The sequence below is a fragment of the Eumetopias jubatus genome, unplaced genomic scaffold (assembly GCF_037043125.1).
Source record: "Eumetopias jubatus isolate StellerSeaLion01/CBP00866 unplaced genomic scaffold, mEumJub1_p1.0 scaffold_10, whole genome shotgun sequence".
Lineage (NCBI taxonomy): Eukaryota > Metazoa > Chordata > Mammalia > Carnivora > Otariidae > Eumetopias > Eumetopias jubatus.
This window is the reverse complement of record NW_028274816.1, coordinates 80,316,892-80,337,660: the sequence shown is the minus strand read 5'-3', so window position 1 is coordinate 80,337,660 and position 20,769 is coordinate 80,316,892. Positions and strand designations below refer to the sequence as shown.

General features: G+C 44.4%; 1 protein-coding gene across 2 annotated transcripts in view; it reads right to left on the bottom strand.

Annotated features, from left to right (window-relative positions):
- Positions 1 to 20,769, bottom strand: part of UBE2G1 (ubiquitin conjugating enzyme E2 G1) — a 101,263-nt gene that overhangs the window by 9,479 nt on the left and 71,015 nt on the right. For both annotated transcript variants that reach the window (XM_028124951.2, XM_028124950.2), the window contains exons 3-5: positions 13,440 to 13,537; positions 7,263 to 7,441; positions 3,424 to 3,545 (exon numbers count right to left, since the gene is read on the bottom strand). In XM_028124951.2, the coding sequence (XP_027980752.1) occupies positions 3,459 to 3,545; positions 7,263 to 7,441; positions 13,440 to 13,537 (364 nt within the window). In that variant the 3' untranslated portion in view covers positions 3,424 to 3,458. The remainder of the gene's footprint in view (positions 1 to 3,423; positions 3,546 to 7,262; positions 7,442 to 13,439; positions 13,538 to 20,769) is intronic.

The following is a 20,769-nucleotide window of genomic DNA, read 5'->3' as shown; positions in this document are numbered from 1 at the left end:
TTAATACGCATTAATCAGTGTTTCCCAAGGAATGTCCGTCTCTGCCCACAGGTGAGCCAAAGGATCCTCCTGATGAGCTTCAAACTGACAACAAAATACTAATTCCTTTATTCAGTTCTTATCGACGAAAGACACATACACTTCAAGGTCGATCATTTTTTACACAAAAGCCTGAGCTAGATTGGAACGACAACGAATCATTCACAAAATTGGTGTATTAATTTTATTTAAAATTCTGCTCTGTCAAGGACTCCAGCTGCCACGTGCTCTGCAGCAGTGCGGGCCATCACCGCGTAGCTGGCGGAGAGGCAACACGTGAGAAGGATGTTCTATTACTGACTTTCCAACTACTGCTTCCTTACTCTTTAACTGGAAGTTCTCAGTTCAGTGTCACATTCACAGATCATATTTTCAACTAACCTATTCCATACAATGAGGTATTTTGAATCAACATTATTTTCTGCCTCCATCTTTTTGATGAGTGCACTTTACTCTTGAGAAGTGTACTTTAAACACATGCGTATGTTATGATCCAATATAAACTAACTCTAATCCCACTAGCAAAGGAGAGAATATACAATCCCTTACAAAATTTGTTTGTGGCCCCTCATTAGTATGTATTTTATTTATTTAACTAATTTGCAATACACTATCAAGGTAAATATAATAAAATTCTTGGTTATTTCTTAAATTTATGAAGTACTACTTATGAGATGAAATCATGTGTACCCTTGGCTTCAGTATCTGCAGTTCTCTGTCGTCGCCCAACTCCCCTCTCTGACCGCGAAACCGTGTGGGTAAGAGATCCCCAGGACAAGTCACACCCGCGCAAGAACCAATGCAAAGAGCAGAGTGAACGCCGGGCACAGCGGGGGCACCCGGGACAAGCGTCCGGATGAAGTGCAGGCAGGAGAGCGCACAGTCGCAGCAGACCGAGATGTGGTCTATGAACAATGGTGGGAAGCAGGGCCACGGAGCAGATGGGAGGAAGGGCAAGGCAGGGAGACAAGGCCGGGGTTATTAACAAAACAGAAGCAGGTCAGACACAGCAAGGGGGGGGGAGACAAATAATCTGAAGACCGCAGGTCGTTGCTATCCTCGGTCGTAACAAAGAAGTAAGGCTGACAGCCAGCATTTCTGGTGTCCGTGAGGAGATCAGAAACCAGGGACATCAAACATGGAAACAGGGCAAGTGGTGGGTAGACTCAGGCTTACTTCTGATTTGCACCTTTGCATTTGATACAGTTCATCATAAAAATAAAAAATAAAAATGAAAACAATGTGATGCTAGTTTAGGGATAAGAAAAGCCAACTAATAAAACACATTAAGGTCAGAAACAGACCGACACATACCTGGAGATGTAATTTCCTAGTATAACCAACCCTGAGCATCAGTGGTGAAAGAACCTGCCAACAATCGATGCAGCCAATGGTTTTAGCCTGGGGTGTGGGCAGAGCCTCACACTGCACACCAATCAATTTCAGAGGCTTCAACACATATACCAAAGGCAAAAACCATAAAACTTTCACAAGACAAGATGTAACAGGAGCTTTCTGGTGGCAAAGAAAAATCTAGAACACAAAACGTAACTCCATACAGGAGAGGTCTAATCCGACTGCATTAAAACTAAGAATCTCTGTTCATCAGGGCGTCTGGGTGGCACAACTGAACGTGTGATTCTTGACGTCTGCTCAGGTCATGATCTCAGGGTCATGAGGTTGAGCCCTTTATCGGGTTCCATGCTCAGCACAGAGTCCGCTTGAGACTCTCTCCCTCTCCCTCTGCCCCTCCCCGGCTCAACTGCACATGTCCTCAAAAAAAAAAAAAAAAAAAAAGCATCTCTGTTCATCCAGAGATTCCACAAAGAAAGGGAACTGACCAGGATACAAATCCAGAAGCTAAAGGAAGAACAGCCCAAAAACAGGAATTTCCCAGGGAAAGGGCCAAACAGCTGGGCTGGCCACACACGTCAGAGCAAGGGCTCACTCCACACCCTTCCAGATGGAAACTTCATAGAGGTCTGGTGATATCAAATGCAGGGGAGGATCCAGAGTAAATGGAATCCGTATCCTTGCGAAAAGGAGCATAAATAGATGGCAGAATTCTGGAGACAACTTGGCATTATCCAGTCCAAGTGATGTGCAGAGACCCTTCACTCAACAATTCCAACCCCACGAACACACCCGGAAGGGCTCTCCCCACGAACATGCAGCAAGAAATGAGACAGCCACACTCACTCTGTCAGCAAACCCAAAGCAAAACACACAGCTGAGAAACCTCTCCCCACATGAGAGGGTAACTGCAGTCAGAATTAAGAGCAGGACAGTGACTCATCTAATGAGCTCCCACACGACAGTGACGACAGACGCGTACAACCAGACACAAGACAAACCGGTTTCCAGAATATAACATTGAGCAGTACCAGGTCACAAAGGAATGCGTCCACTGCAGTCCATGCACACACAGTGCGGCGTCCTACAGCCGTTTAGGGTAGTACAAACTGATGAAATGATCAAGGAAAAACCGTGATAAACTCAGAACCAAGCCTATGAGAAGAGGCTGGGGCAGAAGAGGGAACACAGGGTAAAACAGGTGGCAGGAACAGGATGTACCATGACTTGTGATCCTTTACACGCTCCATGTCCTAAATAATTTTATCACCCCAACAATTAAGAAGAAATAAAAAAAGAAAGAAACCAAATAACTAAAATGTCACACATTTGGTCAGTGGCCCACACCATGTCCCCTTCCATCCTGGACTCCCTACTGGACGTAATAAAAACCTTCGGACAGATGGTATACAATACAGGGGAAATGTTTCCTATTGGCCCTATTAGTTAAGAACAGGGAGATAAAGACCAATGAAAACATGGAAGGTAGGGGCGCCTGGGTGGCTCAGTCGGTGAAGCATCTGCCTTTGGCTCAGGTCATGATCTCAGGGTCCTGGGATTGAGCCCCGCCATCAGGCTCCCTGCTCAGCCGGGAACCCACTGCTCCCTCTCCCTCTGTGCTCTCTCTGTCTCTCAAGTAAATAAAATCTTAAAAAAAAAAAAAGAAAGAAGACATGGAAGATAGATGTTTAATGGTCTTGCCAGTTTATTACAAAATATGATCTTCCTTTAAAAAAAAACTTAGGAAGTGAAACTTCGTGTCACCCTTTACTGTGAGCCACACTGAAGCAAGCACCATCAGTGAGAAGACAGAGGTCACGACCCCACACTGGCCAGTGAGACACAGACGTCTAGTGCAGCACAACGCATGGGGGTCACACGGTTTCTGAGAAAACAACAGACCACTGGACACTCCCACTAAAGAAATGAGGCTAGTAAAATCAGGCACTTCAAATATCCAAACCACACAACTTCCAAAAATGTATATGCCATTTATCACAAGGCAAGAGTAGGATTTTAAAATGAACTCACCCTGAAATAATGAAGTTACAGCTGTTGAATAAATGTCACTCAAAAGCAGTCTCTTGGCTTTTTCTTACACAGCGGGCAACTTTCCTTTTGAATTCTCCATTTCTGTCTTCCCTCCATTCTTTCTGTAGATACAAAAGTAACATGAAGTGACTTTATCCAAGCTCTTCTTACAATCTCAAATACTAGTTTTAATCTTGAATGTAATGCTTTGGCATCATGTACACTTTTAAAATGCTGAGAAGTTGGTAAGGCTGAAAAGTTGGTAAGTCAGAAAAGTAGTCAAAAAGTATTTTTGCCAGACACTCTGCTGGGACACAAGAGCAGAAACCCCTTAACCTGTACATTCTCTGAAAGAAAGAAGTCCACAGGGCGCCTGGGTGGCTCAGTCGTTAAAAGTCTGCCTTCGGCTCAGGTCATGATCCCGGGGTCCTGGGATCAAGCCCCGCATCAGGCTCCCTGCTCAGCGGGAAGCCTGCTTCTCCCTCTCCCACTCCCCCTGCGTCTCTGTCAAATAAGTAAATAATAAAATCTTTAAAAAAAAAAAAAAAAAAAAAGGACAGTTTCATATTACTGGAAAAGGCCTTACAGGTAAGCTATTCAGGCCACGGGAAGGACTGCCGGCTCCCTCTGGAGGCTCCAGAAACTACAGCTGACACAAAGGCGAAATTTCTTCTGGAAAACCAAAAGCAGATGGCAGAGAAATGAAACATGGAGCAGAGGAGAGAAGTCTCCCTGAAACCAGAGCAAGGGAGGGACAGGGCCGACCGAACAGAAGGCATGGTTTAGACAGAGTCACTAAGATGCAGGAATGAAAACAGAGACACAACCCAGCAGTCTGGCATTTTCCTCCCACCTATATCCAAAAGTCTAACACTTTCCTGAAAGAGTGATGACCATTTCGGTACAATGAGAGACACTTCTATGAAGAGCTCTCATTGGGCCACTAGCGTGGGGCCGAGGACGGAACCGCCTCTTGTCTGGAGCTCAGGGTCTGGCTCACTGCCCACACACTGGAGACTGGGGCTGACGCTATGCGTGTGCACGTGCTTTCCTGGACCTGCATGTCCTGTCATCTGGAGTCATGCATGCACAGCTGTGTGGAAAGCCTACAGGGTTCTGGCACAGACTTCAAAATACAAAAGAAACACAAAGGAAAACATTGGCCTCAGAGAATGACCAGAATTTAACTTTGAAAAATTTAATTAGAACTTGCACAAGATGGAAGAACTATTAACTTCATCAAACAGCGACAAGATTTTATGAAAAAGGAAATTAATGCAGAAAAGAACAAGCTCCTTAAAATTAAGAGTAACACCGCCAAAATGAGAATTCAATAGGAACTCAGAATCAGCACAAGTTTAGATGAACCAGAGTACAAGAATCAATCTGGGCAGCGGCTACAAATCCAAAGGAAGGAAGGAATATACACTCGAATAAAAAATTAATAAAAAACAAGAAGGAAAGAATACTACACATGAGGGAAACTTCCCAGAGCTGAAGTCCTGCAAGTACACACCGACCACAGGAGTCCCCCCGCTACCCCCCCAGCCACGGCTACGCTCTGTGGGCTCAGCTGCCCACAGCCGACCCTGGTCTGTCCAGGAGCAGACGGTCCCCCTTCTGACGTAACACCAGAAGGTCAACAGGAGCCTCAGAGTCACTCGCCCTGCTTCATCTCGTCGTGCGGGCACATGGTCCCCTCACAAGGGTGGCAAGCACAGGACGCTGAGGTACTGAGACCCACAGCACACGGCTTTTATTGCAGTGTACTTTTATAACTGCTCTATTTTTAGTTATCGCTGTAATTCTCTCACTGAGCCCATAAGCTGGACTTTATCATGTGTATGTACATACAGGAAAAAACCTGATGCACATAGGGTTTGGTACTGATCCCCGGTTTTAGGCATCCACTGGGGGACTCAGTAACACACCACTGATGAAGAAGGGGGAGTACTGTACAGAAGTGAAAAATCTTAAAACTCTACACAACAACGTGAAATTTCGAAGACCAAGAATCAGAAAAGAACCTGAAGGGAACAGGGAAAACAGAGGAAGAAAGAAAAGGTCACCCACAAATGCAGAAGAGTCAGTCATGCACCAACTTCCTCATCGGCAACAATAAATGCGAAAAGATAAATTCTGTAGAAATCTGCATTCCTCCCCCAGAATTCTACAAACTGTCACTCAAGTATGAGGGTAGGATAAAAAGCGCTCCGAGACAGGTAAGGACCCAGGTCTTAATTCCGACATAGCCTTCCTGAAACACGACTCTCAGATGAGGTACAACAACAGAAAGAAGCTAACCAAGAAAAAAGAAAGAGGGTCCAGGAAACAGACAATCCCATCCAGAAGAGCAGGAAGGGGAAGTCCAAGGGAGACAGACATGCAGCAGTCTGAGCCAACCCAATCCGGAGCCCAAGGAGGGAGGGGTCCAGGAGAGGGGTGGCCAAGAAAATGGGGCTCCCCCGGAATGGCTTATCACTGACTGAGAGGTCAGAAAAGCAAACAGGCAGAGCACCTATGAAAACACGGCGAGGTGTACCATGCGAGGGGGAGAGCAGGTGGGAAAGGCAAATGCAACTGTGAGCAACCTGCGGCTTAAACAGGAGACAACTGGTTAAATTCAGCGAGAGCAGCAGTGGGTTTCAGGCAGTAATCAGTGACAATGCGTGGCCCGTGGTGTGCAGGTCTGAGTCCCATCTGCATAGTTCAGCTTCGAGCAGCATCGGGCAAGGGCTGCCCTTTCTCAGGGGTCCTTGTGGCGCCAGGACTCAGCTGCTCTGAAGAGTTAATAACTTTTGCATATTCATACTTTCAGGTACTTGCTCTTAATTTATCCTTAAGTTTAACCTTTATGAAGATTAAGATACAATTTGTCAGTTCTGATCTTATTACAGAGAGTTATAGTTGAGCATGAATCAACATAAACAAGAATTAGCTCTCCCTCAAAATGACTCCACAGGATTTCTTCTCCCCTCCCGCCTCTTACACAGTGCTTGGACCGACACTCGACTAAATAAAAAGCTAGGATGGTTTTCTGTCAATTTTTTACTTCAACTGGATCACTAAATATAGAAATGCAAAGGCATACATTTGAAAAAGGTTTATCAAAGTAGTGTTTTTCTACATAGACTATATACTATCACCCAAGGTTTGTATTAGTTACCTATATAAAAGTTACCCAAATAGAAAAGTGAATTTAATCTCCTGCCTTTGATACATACTAACAAAAGTTCTAAGAATAAGAATTACAATGAAAGGCTTTTCAAAGGAGAAGGCTGAGGAACTAAGCTATTATCCAGAGTAAAGGAGACTAATAAAACATGAATACAAAATAAAATGTGGGTTCCCAGATTCTGGATTAAAAAAAAAAAAAGCAGGTATGAGGAACAATACTGGAGAAATCTGAGTATGAGCTGAGTATGCATGGAACAGTACTGAATCAATGACAGACTTGTGCTGTGGGCATGAGAAAGGGTGCTCCTGTTCTCAGGAGAGGCCGCTGAAGTGTTTACACGTGGAGGGTCAGGGCATCAATAAAGACTTCTCAAACAGTTTAGGGGGGCAATGTAAAATCGCACAACTGGTGAATCTAGGTGAAGCGTGTTTATAGCTATAGCTCCTTATTCTTAAAGGAGGCAGGTTCAAGTATTCAAGTATTCAGGGGTAAAGCTTAAGTAAGTCTGTAACTCATTTTTGTACGGATTCAGGAGAAACAAATGTATATAAATCGATCTGTAGATACACACACACACACACACACACACACGCACACACATGCTCTCATTCTAATCAAGTGTAATTAATGGGGAGGGGAGATTTGCACATGAGGGCCTTACCGCAGCATCAACGTTAGCAGGTGAGTCTCCATTAGGGTCTGCCAGCATTGAAATGACACTAATCATGATGGTTTCCACAGTGTGAATGGGGAGCCAGCGTTCCTCTGGCTTTTCATAACCATATTTATCTTCCCCAGGCTCATGAAGAATGGAAATGCATACATCACCATTTTTATCAACTGCAAAATTAGAGAGTAAGAGTCCTGTTTAAAGTATTTAAAATAACATGGTTAAACATAAAGTGCCTATTATGGACGTGGCCCTGGCTCCCACGGTCCTTTATCAAACACTGAATATATACAGAAGATGATTTCCAAAAATGGAACCTGTTCACTTTTTACGAAGCCCACAGATTTTACCAAACAGGACCCATCTGTCAGAGCCAACAGACTCTTCCCCGTTTATGCAGAACTTCAAGATACCTGGCACATAGACGGTGTCTAGCATTTTACACGCAGTAAATACAATGAATCTGCTCTGTTTGTATATAAAGTATACGATCCAAATACCAGAACTGAGTCTCTATGTAATGATTTCCTAGACTCCTCACTAACTTGCTGATCTAAATTGGTGACAAACATCTAGAGACTCTCCTAAGAAAAAAATGAGAAGTAACCTCATAATGCACTTTTTAAATCACATAAAGGCAAAATTACATTTTCAGGAAAAGGAGTGCACCCAAATTTGCAAAAGGAGCATGTCATATTGCCAGTGAAAATTCATCAACCTTAAATGACATTCATGAGGCATCTTTTCTATAAAACTAGGATTTAAAATCCAAGTCACAAATTAGTTGTTGATCAAAACAAAGGTGAACTTCGAAACCACCAGCTCATTTATATCACACAAATACTCCTTATTGGTGAAACTACCAAAATCATCACTAATCTTTTATGGTGAAATCTTTTTCTCCACTGCAAAATACAAAATAATAATAGTAAAATAAAGTATACTTATTTGGAAAATGTTAGAAAAGACAGAAAAATGTAAGAATTTTTAGTGTAAAAAGTCTTTCAACCAAATGTCCAAATCCCATCAAAAAAAAAAAAAAATCAATGGCAATATGTATGTCTATTTCATTCCTAACTTTCTACCTAAGTCTAAGAGATTTTTTTAAAGATTTTATTGATTTATTTGAGAGAGAGAGAGAGTGAGTGAGCGAGAAAGCACAAGCAGGGGGAGCAGCAGAGTGAGAAGGAGAAGCAGGCTCCCCGTGGAGCTCCATCCCAGGACCCTGGGGTCATGACCTCAGCTGAAAGCAGACGCTTAAATGACTGAGCCACCCAGGCACCCCCAGATTTGTGATTGGTATAATTCTCAAGGTTATTTTTCATCTCCTGACTTGGGCACTTCCCCTGTTGTTAAAAACTCTGGGGAAGCCGAGCCAGAGTCTATACATACTGCGGCTCTCCAACAAACCCTTCCTGAATGCGTGCACACGGGTGCACAAGCGCAGACGGAGACAGGTGCACTCATGTCCCAGGCCCCCACCTCCCAGTAAAATCTGCTGAGTGCAGTAACTAGATCTAGAGGCAGGAAAAGTAACAACAAACTGTAAGCACACTGCAAAGTTCAACACAAAATGCTTTTACCATCTTCTTTAATTTCCTCACGCGTTACATAAAGAGGACTTTCTCCAAGTCATTTTCTTTGAAAAAATGGTATTAAATGTTTCTATAAAACTCTATCAGAGAGAGATCAATTTAAGATCCATTTTCCTTTTTTGGAAATTACTGTTATAATCCAGCATCTTTAAATTTTTTACCTCGAGTCCTTTCATTTTAAACATAGTTGTTTTTTTTTTTTAAAGATTTTATTTATTTATTCATGAGAAACAGAGGGAGGGAGGGAGAAGGGGAGGGGGAGAGAGCGGGGGGGGGAGAGAGAGAGAGAGAGAGAGAGAGAGAGAGAGAGAAGCAGAGGCAGAAGCAGGCTCCCAAGGAGCAGGGAGCCCGATGCGGGACTCGATCCCAGGACCCTGGGATCATGACCTGAGCCGAAGGCAGACGCTTAACCATCTGAGCCACCCAGGCGTCCTAAACAGAGTTATCTTAAATGAAAGGTTTTTAGGCTTCAGACCTATTACCAAATTAGTTTAAAATGTGAAATACAGGTGAGGCGCCTGGGTGGCTCAGCGGGTTAAGCATCCGACTCTTGGTTTCAGCTCAGGTTATGATCTCAGGGTCCTGAGATCGAGCCCCATGTTGGGCTCTGTGCACAGTGGGGGCTCTGCTAGAGATTCTCTCCCTCTCTCACTAAAATAAATAGATAAATCTTTAAATTAAAAAGGTGAAAAGTAATCTGGTTTTTCCTAAATGTTTTTGGGGCTGAAGTTTCTCCAGGTATAGAAAATACACGTTATTTCCTCTGGTGCAATATCCGTTCTTACTCTTCACTCATTTATACACACAAATGTCTAGTTTTTTCTTGCCAGATTGCGTCCTCAGTTTTCCCCACATAAGTTTTTCCTCTCGCTTTCACGCCCCAACAGTGATCTTCGCTGCCGCCCTTATTGACATGAGGTTCATTTACAAACCTTATTCTGCATTCAGTTGCACCATTTATCTTCACTCTGTTTAGTCTTTCAGGATGGGTTATGTGTGAAACTAGAAAATTCTTGCCCCCAACACCCAGCAAATAACTGATACTATATTTTTTTAAAGCCACTTGAAACTGTTTACTCCATTTGGAGTTTTAATCCCCTTTTCTAAATCCACTCCCCCATACACAGCTAGCCACCAGCCTCGGCCTCGACTACCCAAACCACATGTACCCTCCCAGTTACCCCCTCCCTGGAAGCTGTGTGTCTAAAGTGACAGAAACCCAACTGACCCCCACCCTCTCCAATGCCCATAAGGTGGGTTCTCTCTCTCTCTCTCCTTACTGGAAACTGGCTTCTGCTCCCTATCAGGATGCCACGACTGCTCACAAAATGGTCTGAACAACCTTCTCCCGGGTGCTTTTAAGTCCCCCTTTCTGGGTCACAATGAGGGACACGGTTGAGGACAACTCCCTCGGCCTCCGTGACACACTTCTTCACTGGCTCTTGAGCCGATCTCTCACCTTCCAGTCTTCCTTAGTCTGACTCGTGACATTACACGATGTTACCCCACTCTCTGGCATTAGCCATCTTTTCCGTGGGGAAGTTAACTCATTCTTCCCATCACAATGTTGCCCGTCCCCTGTCCCCCCTGTTTTGCTGAGCTGTAACTGACAGAGAACATGGTGTAAGGTGAAGGCGCAGCACACAGTGATTTCATACACGCTCCCGCTCACCTTGATGCGGATCAGTACCAAGGCCCTACACTCACCTTTATCTAACTATCTAACTGGAAGTGGCAAGTATACCTCAAGAAAAACAAATCCAAAACGGAATGCATCTAAGCCGCACAAAGCGAATTTTTACCGCAGAACAGCATCTCTGACAGCTTTACTGAGACAGAGGTGCACAATTAATGGCTTCTCGCATGTTTACAGAGTTGTAAACTGTTGCCACAATCAATTTCAGAATACACGCATCACCCCAGAAAGAAACCACATACGCATTAGCAATCACCCCCCGTTCCCCACAACCTTCCCGCGAGCCTGAGGCAAGCACGAACCTAACCTTCTATCTCTAGGTTTGCCGATTCTGACAGTCCAACCTAAACGGAGTCCTACACGGTGTGGGCTTCTGTGACTGGGTTCGCTCCCCAAGTGTCATGTTTCCAAGGCTCATCCTGGCGGTGATGTGAGCCGGGGCTGCCCTCCATAATGTGTATATATTAAGAGCGGGTCTTCTCCTCATCAAATGTTGGACCCTGGGGCTGTTTCTACTGTTTGACCATTATGAACACTGCTGACAGGAACATCCAAGGACAAGTGTTCTGTGGACGTGTTTTCAACGTTCTTGCTTTTCTATCTCAGAACGGAACTGCCAGACTCGTTCCCCACAGTGGCTGCACCACTTTACAATCTCGCCAGCAGTACAGGAGGGCTCTAATGTCTGTGTCCTTGCCAACACTTGTTTATCATCTGCCTTTTTGATGACAGCCACCCGGCCCATGTAAAGTGGTATTTTGCTGTGGTTTTGATGCTACAGTTGTTTGGTGGATGTTCCGTCAATTCTAAATTCTCATCTCCATCACACCACCCACATCTGCTAGTCCACAAATGAGAGTAACTCAATTTCCCTTCCTGCTACGACTCTCCCCGTTCAAGCTTCCATGGTCTCTTATCCGCAGCACTGACAAAACCCTCTCCGTGTCTCCTGGTGGCCGGTCTGGCCTTCCCTTCCAATCTTTCCTGCACGGGTGTCATCTTTCCAGAAGGAGACACAGTCAATACGAAGCTACCACACAGCTCTAAAGTGCCAGAATTTAATGAGAAACCACAGCCTAAGGAACAAAGTTTAAGCCAGGCGTTCACACAGTCAAAGTTCTGTGGAAGAATCACATTGTCTGGAAAGGCCTCCCCGACCCTCTCTTCCACTACCCAACACCGTGTGGCAGCAACACTGTCCTCTCAACATCACCGTGACTTCTGCGTGTCCGTTCCTCCCCCTCGCAGGCCCGGACGCCCTCACAGGAAGGGACTGTGACGGACGAATCATCTTCACCTCCTGTGCCTTGCACACACTCCCAGCTGGGTTTTCCGTTCGTCCGTGTCTCCGCACGCCTCCTGAGTCCCGCTCTCCCTGTGCCTGCCACCCCTGCCCCAGCACCTCCTCAGGCTCCCTTCCTTCACAAAGCCTCTCCTCTCTCCAGTCAAGTCTTCATTACTTCACTGATGCCTCTCCCCTCAGGGCCTGAAAAATGATTCCGCCTTAAAACAAATCCTCATCTCGTGAGCTGTGCTCTTAAACCACCCAGGCCATTTTTCTCCTTCCTCCCCAAAGAAGACAAGTCCCACGTGGTGCTCACATACGTGCTCTCACAGAGAAACTGAGGCCCACAGAGGCTCCACCTACAGCCACACAGCTAACGTGTGGTGACGCCAACACTCAGAAGCTCCGTCACATCTTCTTTTGAAATAGGTGCAAACAAATAACTCAAGTGACGGGTAAGAGAGACTGCCAGAGCCTAGGGAGAGAGGGAACGAACAGCAAAGCAAGAAGAGGCCACTGCGGTAGATTTAGGCATCCGCGCTCCGTGGAGGACTATCGTTAACACGTTCTACCACAGACAGTGGGGATGCTTCTCTTCCTCGGCACCGATACGAGGGGGCACAAGTCCGGGGCCAGTTCCGGTCTCTCAAGACCCGTCCACTTCTCAAGCCACTGGGCTCTGCTACATTCTCCACAGCCTGTAATGAAGCCTCACTCCCTCCTCACTGGCTCCTCTCTCACTGCTCTCTCACTCCTCTCTCACAGACTTGCTCGGACTAATACAGAAGCCTCTCTCCCTGGCAATGCGAAGTTGACTGTGAGAAGCAGAATGCACGAGAGCACAGGAGTCAAAAAACGACAACTCTGATTACAAAATGCTTACAGTCAAAATACTTAGGAGAGAAATGCTTACAAGCTCTATCACAAAAAACAAGGCCAAAAGTTCAGGGAGACTGTGTACACACACAGTTTATCTAGCCCAACCTTTGACTCACAAAGTGGATTTTAAATGGTAGCACATCTTTGGGTAAAGAAAATTCAGAGTCACCACATCTCAGGCACAGCAGGACTGGACGCTTTCCAAGCTTCAAACACAAAGTACAGCATCCAATGTCACCGAGTCAGTCACCTTCTGAGGCAGGCAGGACACTCCCTTTTTAACAGCTAATATAGGTTAACAAGCTAAGAGCTGCCCGTGGCCTAAGAGTGAAGATGAGAAATACAATTTTTAAAACCAGGTTTAGTTACTCCTGTACTCTCCGTAATAGACAATGAGTCACCGAATACCTTGGAAATGATCTCGACTGTAAGAGCTGTATTCATGGCAAGTACCACCCAATAACCTTGCCTCTAGTCTGGAACATCAGGAGTCTCAAAAAGAGCTGAAAACTAAGTAAGTATTTTTTATATGATGTCTATTCCTGCTGTTCTAAACAAGCTAATACATGGCCAAATGCATAATGAACACAGTGAACTTAGTACAAAAATCCCAAAGTAACTTCATTGAGGACCACATCTTTCTTAGGGACCCTGAAAACCTCAGTGACAGGCATCATATTAGCAAATGTAAAAGTAAAACTAGATAAACTTACCATTTGGGTGCCAGATTTCTGTAATGAATTTCATTTTAGGAGGCCGGAGGGGATAATCTTTTGGGAAAGTGAGATGAGCCTTAAAAACACCACCTTCACTGGAAGAAAAACAAAAACATGTTCTTGCCTGTAAATTCCTGCATATCAACAATTATTAAAACAAACATAAAGCAAGGGTGCGAGCGCTCACACTATAAATGAAGTGAATTAATAACCTGGATCTCAAGCAGATCGTCTGCACACTCAGTTTAATAGCCTGGCAACACCCACGACTTTACCGAGCTCCCGAGAAGCTAGGAAATGAAAGAAACAGCCGGCCTTAAACCGGCATCCGCATCAGATCCCATGACCGTTGTGCTAAACGACCTGTATCACTTCCCATGGCACTAATCTAAGTCCTGAGGCTAACTGCCCATCAGCTCTCCGTGTGGATCTCCAACTACCACCCTTCCCTCCATCCCAGCCCGTCTCCTTTCTGTTCTGCAAGCACAATAAGCTCTTTCTCACTCAGAACTTACACATAATTTGTTTGCTCCCTGTGTGGAAAGATGTGCTGACCTTCCAGTCATCCATTCATCTCATCCTTTAACAAATATTTCTTCAGCCTTTACATGTCAGACACTAGCAGTGAACAAGGTATAAAGTCTCTCAAGGAGTTTATACTCCAGTGACTTTCCAAAGTAGTGCCGTCCAACAGGGCTCCCTGCACACTGGAGACGCTCTATAGGCATACTGTCCAAGATGGTAGCCACTAGGCCCTTGAAATATGGCTGGTGCAACTGAGGAACTGAGTTTTTAATTTTTTTTAAAGATTTATTTATTTATGTGAGAGAGAGCAAGCGCACAAGGGGAGGGGCAAAGGGAAAGGGAGAGAGACATTCTCAAGCGGACTCCACTAAGCACAGAGCCCGACGTGGGACTCGATCTCATGACCCTGAGATCATGACCTGAGCTTAAACCAAGAGCCAGTCATTCAACCGACTGCACCACCCAGGTGCCCCTGAACTTTTAATTTTATTTAATTTAACAGCACATATGGCCAGTAACTGCTGTATTAGTGCAGTCTTAGATCAGTGCCATTTACTTAGGAACTGTTCTTGAAGGACTGTCAAAACAGTACAATGAGTTGTACTATGTTAACAACAAAAACCAATGAGATCAAGTCAGCCTCATGGGGCATATAACTAAGCTCATGCATTATGTCGTTAGTACTAGCCATTTCCTGTGCTTGAAATACCCTTCTCCCCTTGTCATCATTTAGAACTCAGCTTTGGGGCACCTGGGTGGCTCAGTCGGTGAAGCGTCTGCCTTTGGCTCAGGTCATGATCTCGGGGTCCTGGGGTCGAGCCCCGCGTCGGGCTCCCTGCAGAGCGGGGAGTCTGCTTCTCCCTCTCCCGCTGCCCCTCCCCTGCTCGTGCTCACTCGCTCACTTGTATTACATAAATAAGATCTTAAAAAAAACAAAAAACAAAAAACTTAGCTTCAACGTTACCTCTTGAGACTTCCCTTGACTCCCCAATCTTAACTCTCTGCTGTGTCCCTCTGGTACACTGACCCCCTTTCATTTCTTTATTCCAACATCTATTTGCACATCTGATTCTTCTACTGTTCAGTGTACACTCCATCAGAGCAGGGTCATGTGCTGATGTTTGTGTCAGACCAGCGAGAAATGGAATTCTCAGCTCCTTAAATGGTTTCCATTCACTGAACAAATATATACACATTGACTACCTACTTGTGTGAGGCACTGTTTTACATAAAATAATCAAACAGAAAACGACATTAGAGATCACTGGTTTCACAAGCACTTACCATTTTGGTGGCAGAAGAAACTATCAAGCAAAATATCACTAATAGCTACTGGAATGATACGAGCAATCCAATATTAAATTTTTAAAAACCAAGTATGTATAGAATAAGCCCATTTGTCCTTAAGAAAGAAAAATGGGGGTATGCTTCTAATACAGACAGAAAACCTTCTGCAAACACAGCCCCAGCACATAGCAGTGGTTAACCTTGGAGCCAGGATTACGGGGATCTTTTCCTTTCTGCTTTGTACATTTCAATATAGACTGAATTTTTAACCACAAGCAAGTATTAATTTTTATTGCCTTTTTCTGAGCATAAAGGATTTGGCGGGGGAGAAGGGGGTACTTAAAAACAGAGAGGCAGATCATTAATACCAAATACCTCTGAATACCTAGGGAAGGCCAATGGGCTCCCAGCACACAGGGTAACTGTGGTAACACAACTGTGGTAACAGCAACAGGAGAAGGCCACACAGGGTGAAAGAGAGAATGGGGTGGTCAAGGACAAGCATGATGACAATCTAAAAAGTTTGACAGTTAAAGAACAGGATAATTAGATGGGGAAACAGCACAAATGCAAGGCTTTAAAAAGGAGGGGGAAAAAATACCCTAATTTGTTTACAAGGAGATGGGAAGGTGCTGGTAGAAAGACTAGAGACACTAGAAAAAGAACTGAGCCATTGGAAGAAGAAAGTAAGGGAGCGAGGGGCCTCGCCAAGAAAAAGAAAGAACATCTTTTCCTTTTGCACTGGAAGAAAAACAGACTGAATGCGGTACAGATATCCGGGGGTAAAAAGGAAGAAAAATGACAAGTTTTATACCTGCCATATGGCCTCCATCTCGTAATTTACAGAATGATTTACGGAAGAGGAAAACCTGGAGACCTGAGGGAGACGCTGGTAAGGACGCACCACACTGGCGGGCACCTTCTTGCCCCAGCTACCCCAACTGTGAGGGTTAATGCCACAGTGGCCCTGGGACCGTTAACTGTACAGACTCGCTTCTCAAACTGCGGGTGACTCACTAACCAGTCTTCTTGTTTAACAAATAAAAATCGAGAAGAAAACAAGACGTTGTCACAGGTAGTCTGTTCGACTTATGTCATCTGCATATGCATGTTTCTACTCACTAAAATGTATGCACATAATAGTCTACATCAGGTCAGGATGTAGAACACTTCTGATGATGGGTTGTGGTGGAAAAAAGCCACAAACACAGAAAACAGCTAAGAATCTACGTAATAGGACATCAAAAGAGCTGCCACAGGCCCTCGCACTTCACCCGCTGGTAACACCGCTCCTCGGTTGGAAGCAGCCTCCCTGGGTCCCTTCATCTCGACGGATTTGATCCACCTCGTGTTAGCTGACTGGAATCCCTGTCCTCAAAAACTGCCTCCGTCTCTTAAATTATTTTCTATCTTTAAAATGTCAAATTTTATTAACAGAATTATCTCAAAGGGTTTAAAGCACACAATTTTCACTCTGTCTACAGCGCCCTCCCCACTCTGAACCAATCACGTTATTCCGTACAGTTTTTCTCCTATCAGTGGACTCCTTAACGTTTCTTTCCCCTGGGGAAGCCTACCTGTTTTTTTAAACCGAGGCTCAGTGGTCCCACCCCTGTGGGTGGCAAGCTTCCAGTGAACAGCCAAATTAGCAGAGGAGTGCAAAACCCCCAGGATATGAAATATTGTAAACTAAACATTAATATGTCACATATTCACTATTTTTCAAATATGCAAAGACGTTACTGTGATGAGTAAAATGACAGTTTATAATAAAAATAAAATAAAAAGCATCTGTGAATTAAAAATATCTTCCACTACTTCCACTATTCTCATCACCCACAATACTAATAGTACAATTATCAGCATGATGTTAAAAGGTGTGAAACCAAAAGTTTCACATTTGAAAAGGTTGAGAAACCTAAGCCTAGTTCAACTTTCTTCCATGAGCCTCACTTACTGTTTTTGTATTAAACTGCAAGAATCTTACAACGACCAGATCCTACCATTCTGCCATATTTACTTTATTTAAATGATCCATTGTATGCTGCCACCTCAAACTTTGCTCAACATTGTTCTTTTAAAAATATTCCTGGTGATACCTGTTTCTTGTCCATTCATTTTATCTGACGCATTTCACAATCTATTTATCACACTCGTAAGATATTTGATTGCTTCCCATTTCTTTCCTACTACATGCAACAGAACACTGAACACCCCAAACACTTCCTGGCGTAGGGTTTCTACCCTAAAGACAAAACTGCTAAGACAAACTTTGAGTTATTGGTCGAAGTCACACAGCTCATACAAGTGGTAGAGTTGGGGAGCTGCGCAAAGGCCCCAGAGCCCATGCTCTGAAGCACTGAATGGGAAGGGATGTGGCCTGGCTGCCGATGCATCACTTGCTAAGCAATGGCGGTACAAGGTTCCTTCCTTCCAAATTCTCGTTACAGAATATATGGCATGTGCTTCCAAGTCTTAGGCAGAACTGAAGAGGATTTTGTTACTGTGAAATAATATTAACCAGAGTTTGGCTAACCGACTCTACATGTTCTGTAGCCACTCAAGGAAAGGCAAAACAATAAAATGCATATGATCTTGATATTCTCCATATTTTCCACACCCTTGTCAGTGGTAAGGAATAAAATAAACCATACTTCCTGGACAGACTAGCCATTGATGATGAAAGAAAAATTTAAGGGATAAAAGAAGGTGCACATTCACCATTCACTAATACGAATTTATAAAATTTGTAATTACATGGTGATATCCGAGGCTCCTGAACTTCCTTGAAAAACATGCTGCCGCTCTTGCCTGAAATGTCCATTTCTGTGGACACTACCTGATAATCAGCGAGCAGAACACAACAGGTACACACACCAGTTTCAGCTCTCACAGAAAGACAGCCTGGACAATCTATTCTTAATAGATTGACGGGCAGAGGAGTAATAAACATTTAATACCATGTAAAGATAAATATAATGGCTACATTCATACTCATGGCAATGCTCAGTGTGCAAGCAAGCTGGAATACACTGGTTATTGATTACCTAAACTGAAGAGGGTACAGTGCCCTCTAGTGACTGCATGAAGGCTAAGGATGCCACAGGAAGGAACACAACAGCTTTCCAGGAATGTTTGTACATTATTAATTCTTGCTATCACTACATAAATGATCGAACTATTAAGCGGTGAATTAATCAGTTAGGTCTGGGTACCATCTAAGCCCACATTCACTTTCACTTACTTCTAACCCCAACCCCCCCTTTCCCACCCCCCCTTTGGGCAGGGATTTCCACTTGAGGTCTGCGCACCCCCACCCAACAGACCCCTCCAACAACTGCAACACAGCCTCTACCCTCTTCACAGCACTCAAGGAACTACAAGGACACCAGTAATTTCCTCACTGTTAAAGCAACACACACCATGAAGTACTGGATTCACCATGAAACAGGGAGCTTACTTCTCATCACACTTTCCTCTCCTTCTCTCCTCTGAGCTCATCTGCCCAGCCCTCCTCAGGGACCCGCGCTCAGCACACTCTCCTCCTCTATCCCGAGCAAAGGCTGTGTGTGCAACTCCATCCTGCAGGTCGCCATGCTCAGCCCCCAGCGCATCTTTTTCACTATAGACAAACTTTTAGAATAACACCGTTACGAACAAATTTTTGTTGCAGAGATAAAATGCAAGTAAGCTGAAGGAAAATGAAATCAATCCATAATCCCAGTTAGGATACGCAGGTTGTAAAACAGAAACCTAACTGGTGACTCCTGTCCTCAATGGTTGTGAAGACAAATCCAAACTCTCCAACAGTGTTTATGAACTTGAAGGAACCCTCCACTCCCTGTTCAGCCTCATTTTCTGACCTTCCATGTCCTCACCTCACTCCACCACCACACCGTGGAGCCGTCCCGTTTTCTGAGCCCCCCGGTCTCTGTCAGAACACCTGTCCGGTTAATGCTGACCCTAGCTGCTAACAGCTCGAAATCTCTTCCATTCCAGAAGAACTAATCTAAACCAACTGCGGCCACCTCATTCATCTTACCAGTTACTGGGTGGGAAGGAGCAAGTGACTCGATTCTGACACAGGAGACGAGAGCCAGTCAGCCGGAGAGCTCCCATTGCATACAACACACACAGAACTAAGAAGAAACCAGCCTCTCTTCCTTTGGGTGATCTTCTGAAACGCTCAAAACTCCTGTAACCATTTTGCTACCAGTGCCAGGACAACATACTTTCTTATTCTCTAAGCCAGCTACAGTCAGATTTCTGTTGCTTGTAACCAGAAGTCTACCAACTACTACACTTACTAACTCTTAAGTCCCCACTTTAGATAGGTCTTCCTCTGGGACAAGTTCTGATACCTCCCAAACCTGCCACACCCCCAGTGAGCGCCCCTCTCCACCATGGCCATCACTAGTCAAGCGACCATGCAGTGACTAAAGTGTAACCTCTCTGTAGGCAGGGACGACACTGAGCTAATCCGAGGTCGTGTTCCCAGCATCTAACATAAGACCGCTTGGAAACAGCTGAGCTAGATGAAAGAGCAATGTAAATGCCAGTGTAATGCTTTATTTTTGCAACCATTCTAAGCAGGAAATTGCCCAAGGGATGGCTTAGACTCAGTAAATATTAAAGAATAAATCTTAAACCTCTTTTTTTTTGAGGGCTTAAAAAAAATCCCATAACTTTCACACATGAATTTTAGAAAAGATTTTAACAAGAAGGAATCATTTCCAGGTTATTCTGGATGATGATTACAATGTCTGTCAATGCCACAAGGCCTCATTACTCACAGGATGCTCCCCGTGTGTGGCAGAGTTTAATAACTACAGCCCAGCTGTCCCATCAGGAAGGACTGCAAGTGGCCACCAGCTGTCTCCTCAGGAAGTCCACACTCTAGAGGAGCTGCCACAAAGGCTTGCTTCTGCTACCCACATCTCACACCAGTAGCTAGCATTTTTTAAATGTACACTGAAGACCAGAAGTAAGTTTTTAATTGGTGGAAAGAATGGACTATTAATCAGTATGGCGAGTATTAAAAAGTGGTTGTCTTTGGTGAAGTTGAAGGTACACATTAAATACAGGTACCAGCTAACAGCCTTTGGAGATACGTGCCACCACCTCACGAGAAAGTATGAGAGTTCTGTGAGGTCCTTAGAGACAGAGCTCAGGCCTGGAAGCCCAACTCATCCTCTAGACAGACACCAGTTCAGAAGAATTCCTCCTGTTACCTCCTATCAACTGTAGGAGTAACAAGATTCTGTCACTGGAATGTCGCCACGTCTCCCAAATAAAACTTCATGCAATGCGTTTAGCTTGAAAACCTGAACTTCATCAGGCTTATAAACCAGATTTATATGTATGGTTTTACGTGCAAAATTTAGTAAGAAATTTGCTTTCAAGTAATATTAAGGTTGTGGGGGGATACCTCAAAGATGGTTTTCAACAGCTCCTATTATCTACCCAAACACACACCATGGAAGGACCAAATTGAGTTATTTTAGTTTGCAACCAT